The sequence below is a fragment of the Cynoglossus semilaevis genome, chromosome 19, assembly GCF_000523025.1.
Source record: "Cynoglossus semilaevis isolate Cse_v1.0 chromosome 19, Cse_v1.0, whole genome shotgun sequence".
Taxonomy (NCBI): Eukaryota; Metazoa; Chordata; class Actinopteri; order Pleuronectiformes; family Cynoglossidae; genus Cynoglossus; species Cynoglossus semilaevis.
The window spans coordinates 15,116,889-15,123,104 of record NC_024325.1 but is presented as its reverse complement, the minus strand read 5'-3'; the positions used below and the strand labels follow the sequence as shown (position 1 = coordinate 15,123,104).

Sequence of the window (6,216 nt, the reverse complement as noted above, 5' to 3'; positions counted from 1 at the left end):
GTTATTTTTTTGTTTTGTTTTTTTAAGTCAACACTCAAATGAAAGCACTTAACCGTCTCTCCAGCCTCCGACTCCTCCTGAACTCCTGCACGGAGCACGGAAAGTGATCCACGAACCCACGGCCGTAAATGGACACAAGGCAACGACTGGAGGGAAATAAACAGAAGCCGGGGCTGGAGGTTTGATCCGAAATCAATGGTGAGAAGCCACGATATGAGCAGACAGATAAGGGAGGCACAGCGGTGTGTGTGTGTGTGTGTGTGTGTGCGCCACCTAATGACATCTGCTGCACAAGGCACCGCCGCGGTTACACGTTATCGATGTGACGGAGGGGACGGTAACGGGAGTGGGCACGAGCAAAGCGAACACAGAGGACATTTTACTGCCTCCTAATGGTCTGTAATGGCCATGACCGTGTGTGTGTGTGTGTGTGTGTGTGTGTACTCACAGAGGTGTAGAGAAAGCCTTCGTTGTTCATTGCCAAGTAGAGTTTGGTCTGGACGCCCTGGATGGCCACCACACGAAGCCCCACAGGAATCAGGTTAAACACAGCTATGTACACACACACACACACACACACACAGGGTCAACAAACAAACAAACAAACACGCCGACACAGAGAGAAGAACAAATATAGACCTGTGTCAGAGTTCTGTTCTGTTCTGTTCCATCGTTTCTCTTCATCATTTTCCACAGGCAGTAAAACGTTAGCTTTAAAGCTAACAGGAAGTAGCCTGTTTACATCAGTCAAGACTGTCAGGAGTTGGAGAGAAGTTTATATATATATATATATATATATTATTTATGTATTTACCTGTACTGAACCAGGGAGTCAAACTGACATTAGAACACCTGGCCGAGGTAACAGCCAATCAGACGCATTCATTAAATTCCGCTTCTTTATTGTTTGGATCATTATCAATTCTCCAAACTATTATCACTGTATTAGAAAAATATTAAAATACTGCAGAAATAACAAGCATAATATGAATGATGTTAGTATTATTATTAATAGTAGAAATAATAATAATAATAATAATATGCAGACATTTTATCTTGATCCAAAAAAAACAATCAGATTTTTATTATTTGTTGATTGAATTCTCTCCTTTAGTCGCTCTTTTTTTTTTTAAATTTTTTTTTTTTAACCCACATCCCGTACACTGCACGTGTGCTTTGGCAGTGGTTCCAGTGCTGGATGTCCTTCCTAATGCGACCAATGCCGTTTATCCTTCAGCACCGACCACTCGAGCCTAATTCTCTCCCAGAAGAGCAGCCCGTGATCTGATTACCGCCCTGTTCCTTTCAGCTCAGACCGTGGACATGTGTCCATTAGAACAACAACAGCCTGAGTTTAGATTTTATCTGTAAAAAAAATAAAAAAATGAACAAATTTGATTTGCAGCTTTCAAACTAAAAAAAAAAGAACTCCTCAGACATCTCTGCTAATGTCACTACGTAATCTGAACAAAGAATCTTCTTTTATACAGATGATACTTTACTTTAGAGCCAAGAAACTGAACTCAACCTCACACTGTCTCAGCTGTAGCAAACTTTAATAATAGATTTTAAAACGTATTTGTGTTGAACTTTAATAATAGATTTTAAAACGTATAAAAAATTCCAAATCAAAATCCCAGAAACTGATGTCAAATATAAGGTTCACAGACTGATCTGGGGTCTGAGGAAATGTATTTTTGTGTGTGTTAAGAACCTCACTGTCACATTCTGACTTTTTCATTTTCAAATAATTTGCTTTAAATGTATTGACAATTGTTTCCGCTAACATTGGAGATGCTAAAGCTAGCTGCTACAGAAGCCTGTAGGGACAATTTCAGATTTTCAGACTTTGCAAAGTAGCTCCATGAAACAGAAGCTTGGTCGTTCTGCCAGGGATTTAAACCAGCAACCCTATGATCCCTGTGGCCTTATCTCTTAAACCCTACACCAGACTCAGCTGTTCATATATATCTATATTTCTAACAGCTAATCTTTGCTTCTTAACTCAGTATATTTAATTATCCACACGTGCAGCAGTGACACAGACACTGAAGCTCGGAGGGATTTCTTTTTTTTTTTCCACATGATTAATGAGCTGATAACGACTCTCCATCTGCAGATCAAAGCCAACGCTGTGGATCCTTAGATCCAGAAAACAGAAACAATCAGTGAAAAAAAAAATCACTTTGTTGTTGTCGTTCCTTTCCCCTGCTGTTCTGCTAGCGCGGCGGTTATTTATGTTTGTACAGTAAAAGCTCCGTAGTGATTATTCCCGTGGATGTGATGAGTCAGTTCCTCCTTTAATTGTCCTCATTTAGCCACGCGTGTTCGCCATAACGACCGCCGTTGTGTGGCTCGTCCATTCAAACCCAATCCTCCGCGGCTAATTAACGTGGGCGGCCGTTTACGTGATGTACGCACCGTGTTATTCTGCTAATTGAAGAGCCCTCACCCTCCTTCCCCCGCCTCACCCCCCTCCCTCCTCCTCCGTGCCCACGCCTTTGTGCCTTTGTGCCTTTGTGCACAACAGTTGGCCCAGAGAAGAGGCAGGAGCCGAAAGTGATGCATGACGCTGCCAACGCCGACTGCTCACAAGGAGCAGGAGAGCCATCGCCATCGGAGGCCCAACAACACGAGTGGATTAGCCGTATCAATCACACATCACAGTGTGTGTGTGTGTGTGTGAGAGAGAGAGAGAGAGAGAGAGAGAGGCAGAATCTGTTCAGCCCTCAGACTGTTACACTCCACACACTGAGCATAACTAATTGATTTTTTTTTTTTTTTAAATGTGAAAAGTGCTGCGTTCGACGTCACAGGCAGGAAAACAGGAAGATTCTCCTGAACGAAACACAAGAAGGAAGTCACAACTGGACGAAGTAGGTTTTGTTTTGAAGCCTCTCATCTAAAGGCTTCTTCAGTTCTTTGATCAGAGGTGAAACGTCTTCAAAAACAAAAACCTACTTCGTCCAGTTCCCCTCGACGGAACTCTTCTTGGATTAACTGACCTGGACGACTGAGAACCTCCACAGACCAGAAGGAAGTCACAAAGTTCAAACCGACTTCACGGCAAAATATACAGATTAACGTGATCCGATCACAGATCAAAGTCAGGGATTAACGTCCAGTAATCACAGACGGATCGTTAGGGTTAATATATTAATTATAACATGAGAGCTCTGACAGAAACAGATGGGAAATCTACGGAGAGTTTCAAACTCCGAACAGCTACGTCAACATGAGAGCGTAAAGTATCACAGTATATCGCAATATATCGTATCGTTGTCCCCGTATTGTGATACGTATCGTATCGCCTGATTCTTGCCGATACACACTGAGTTTCCTAACCTGATGAAGTAAAAGGTTTTTTCTTATTTTATTACGCAGAGCAATGCATTGTTTCCCAAAGACTGGGTCGCGACCCTCAGGTGGGTCGCAAGAGATTTTTGGGTTTTTTTTGGGTTTTTGGGGTTGTCTCGCATCATCAGTTTCCCAGGAGTTTGCGAATAATGTCTACTGACTTGGGTCGCGATAGTTTGCGACTTTTAAAATATGGGTCGCCAGAAAAAAAAAGTGTTTGTGAAACACTGGAGTAATGAACAATATTTGTAACATATAAAAAGTTTTGGAGTAGTTACTTCTTTACAGTCTACTGTTTACACCCCCGGCCCACCAGGGGGGACTGTATTGCTGATGTCACACCCCCCGCCCCTCCCCTCCCTCCCTCCGGGGTAAATGAGTTTGACACCTGTGCTGTAAAGGATCTGTGAATCTTAATACGACACACGCTGCGACTTAGAACCAGAACCAGAATCAGACGCTCGATTCAGCCTCGACTCTGATCTCTGAAAGATGACGATGAAAGAAGCGAATGAACACATCGACATCGACACTTCCTGCAGCGTCCAATGGGAATACTCACCATAAGTGCTGTCTTCATCCTTGGTTCCATCAATGGTGCCGTCAGGCTGCATCTGCAGCTGGAAGCCCTGGCGGCTGGAAAGCCTGGTCACAATGCCCTTTAACTGGGGGTCTGAGGGGGGGGGGGGAGGGGGGAGAGAGAGGAGGCGTCACTTTGACTTTCATTCACTCTTTATTAATGTGGCGCGTCTGACGGTGGGTTTAAAATCCAACGGGAAGCCGAGCGTGTCGGAGGAGGAGAGGCAGTGACACTGGTATGAAAGAGGAAAATAATCAACCACAGCCTCCGACGGCTGCACACCAAAACCACAACCAAAAAAAATTAAAAAAAAAAATTTAAATAAAATTCCTTTATTTTACAGTTTCTGACAGAAGGATTCAAATCCAAAATAATTTTCCTCCTCTCTTCCTTCTTTTCTCTTCTGAGATCTACGTTTCCACAAAAATGCTGAGACGGCAGTTTGTGTTTGACTTATTTACACGTCGCCATCGCGGTAAACAATTCATCAGGGTTAACTGTTGATCGGGGGGGGGCAGGGGAGGGGGGGGAATGAACTGAGGAGGGAGGTTAGTGCTGATGGGTGATGTTGATAAAAGATGAGGATGAAGATGATGGAGGTCGGCCCACGGTGGGGGTTCCAAACTCCCGGCCTGGGGCCCACTTCGGCCCGCACACCCTCCTAAATCTGGTCCTTCACCAGAGTTATTTTTTTAGTATATTTTTAGCGTCAGAAACCAGACTTGCTGTATCTGTTTACAAATTTACAAATTTTTATTTTTATCATTTTAAAAATCAAAACACTGATGTGGTTTCTCCAATGAAATCGTGTCGTTCGAGACCCAGGGGTCAACAGACAGACAACATGAAGTCACCAGTAGGGGGTACTGGAGGTGATGCTGATGTTGGAGATGAAGTGATGGAGAAGGAGGTGATGGTGGTGATGGTTCTTCTCAGGCATCAGTGTGACCTCTGTCCAGTGAAGACAGTGATGGACGATGACGATGACGATGACGATGGTGAGGTCAGAACGTGATGATGGTGAAGATGATGGAGGTGATGGAACAACACTTTGTCACAGACACCTTCCTCCAGTCAGTGTGGGACAACACAAAGTTGTTGACACGTCACACGTCAGTGCTGCAACAGGATTAACTGTTGATCCACTGATGAAGAGGAGGAGGAGGAGGAGGAGGAGGAGGATGGAGGTGATGAGGTGATAGCTGAACCCAGATGGATCTCAGACCTTCTAGAACCCCCCCCCCCCCAGACCTGGTGGCCGTCTCCTCTTCCGTTTCTTCCTCGAGCCGAACAATTTGACGCGGGAGAAAACGTTGAGTTTGCTCGATTTCTCGTTTGCGCCTTTGCTGTTGCTCGGGCTGCCGCTGCCTCGGCAGGCGTTCGCCTTCTCCCGCTCCCTCGCCTGCCGCTTCTGGCGGATCAGGGAGCTGGCGATGGCCGCTGCCCGGGACATGATCCTTCCTCACCCGCCGCCCGTGGAGCCAAGCGCCGCTGTGAGTCCCAGGCAGAGTCCGCTGTTACCGCGATTGACTGGGGGAGAGGGTGGGTTTTTTTGAAGGAAGAGAGGGTGAGGGTAAAGGGAGATGGGGAGGGAGAGAGGGGGGCTCTACGCCACCCACGGCTCAGTTCGCATCACACTCCGGCCGCTGCAGTCCCGCAGAAATCCGTGATCCTAAAAAAAAAAACCGTCTAGAATCCTCCATCACCGGCGCGTCCGTGCGCCACACGGAGGTCGATCAAACCAAATCCAGTGCCAGTGCCAGTGCCAGTGCCAGTGAGTGATAACGACGTGGCTTCACTCCATCCCTCCGCCCCCCTGAAGGGCTCAGAGTGGCGCGGGCTGGACGTTCCACGCTCAGGTGCGTCCTGTTGGCCGAGGGAGGAGAGATTCAGATCCGGGTCCGAGTTCGGAATCAACAGCTGAGTCCGGGCTCCTGCTGCTGCCGCTGACGGTGCTGGAGGAGGCTGCAGGTTGAGTAGTTGGTGCCGAGGCTGAGGATACAGCTGATGGAGGAGGTGGAGGTGGAGGAGGAGGAGGAGGTGACTGAGGCTGCTGCTGCTCTGCGCCGCTCCTCCGGTGATGCTGCTCCGCTCCGTGACAGAAGAAATGCAGCAGCAGCAGCAGCAGCACTGGCGGCGGGAGCATCAGCAGCGGCGTGAAGAGTGTTCGTCAGTGAAGCATCAGCAGCAGCAGCAGCAACAACAGCAGCAGCAGCATGAGCAGCAGCAGCCTGGAGCTGGACCATGATGCAGCCGAGCCGTTCATAAAACTGCAGCAG

General features: G+C 47.0%; 1 protein-coding gene across 2 annotated transcripts in view; it reads right to left on the bottom strand.

The window, feature by feature from the left end:
- The window catches only part of LOC103395529 (fibroblast growth factor 13-like), a 17,724-nt gene that overhangs the window by 1,599 nt on the left and 9,909 nt on the right, over positions 1-6,216 (bottom strand). Inside the window, exons 1-3 of one of the 2 annotated variants that reach the window (XM_008333260.3) lie at positions 5,189-6,153; positions 3,920-4,030; positions 449-552 (exon numbers count right to left, since the gene is read on the bottom strand). In XM_008333260.3, coding sequence (XP_008331482.1) covers positions 449-552; positions 3,920-4,030; positions 5,189-5,390 — 417 coding nt within the window. In that variant the 5' untranslated portion in view covers positions 5,391-6,153. Of the gene's footprint in view, positions 1-448; positions 553-3,919; positions 4,031-5,188; positions 6,154-6,216 lie in introns of those variants that run through there. The other variant, XM_008333259.3, reaches the window with a different exon arrangement.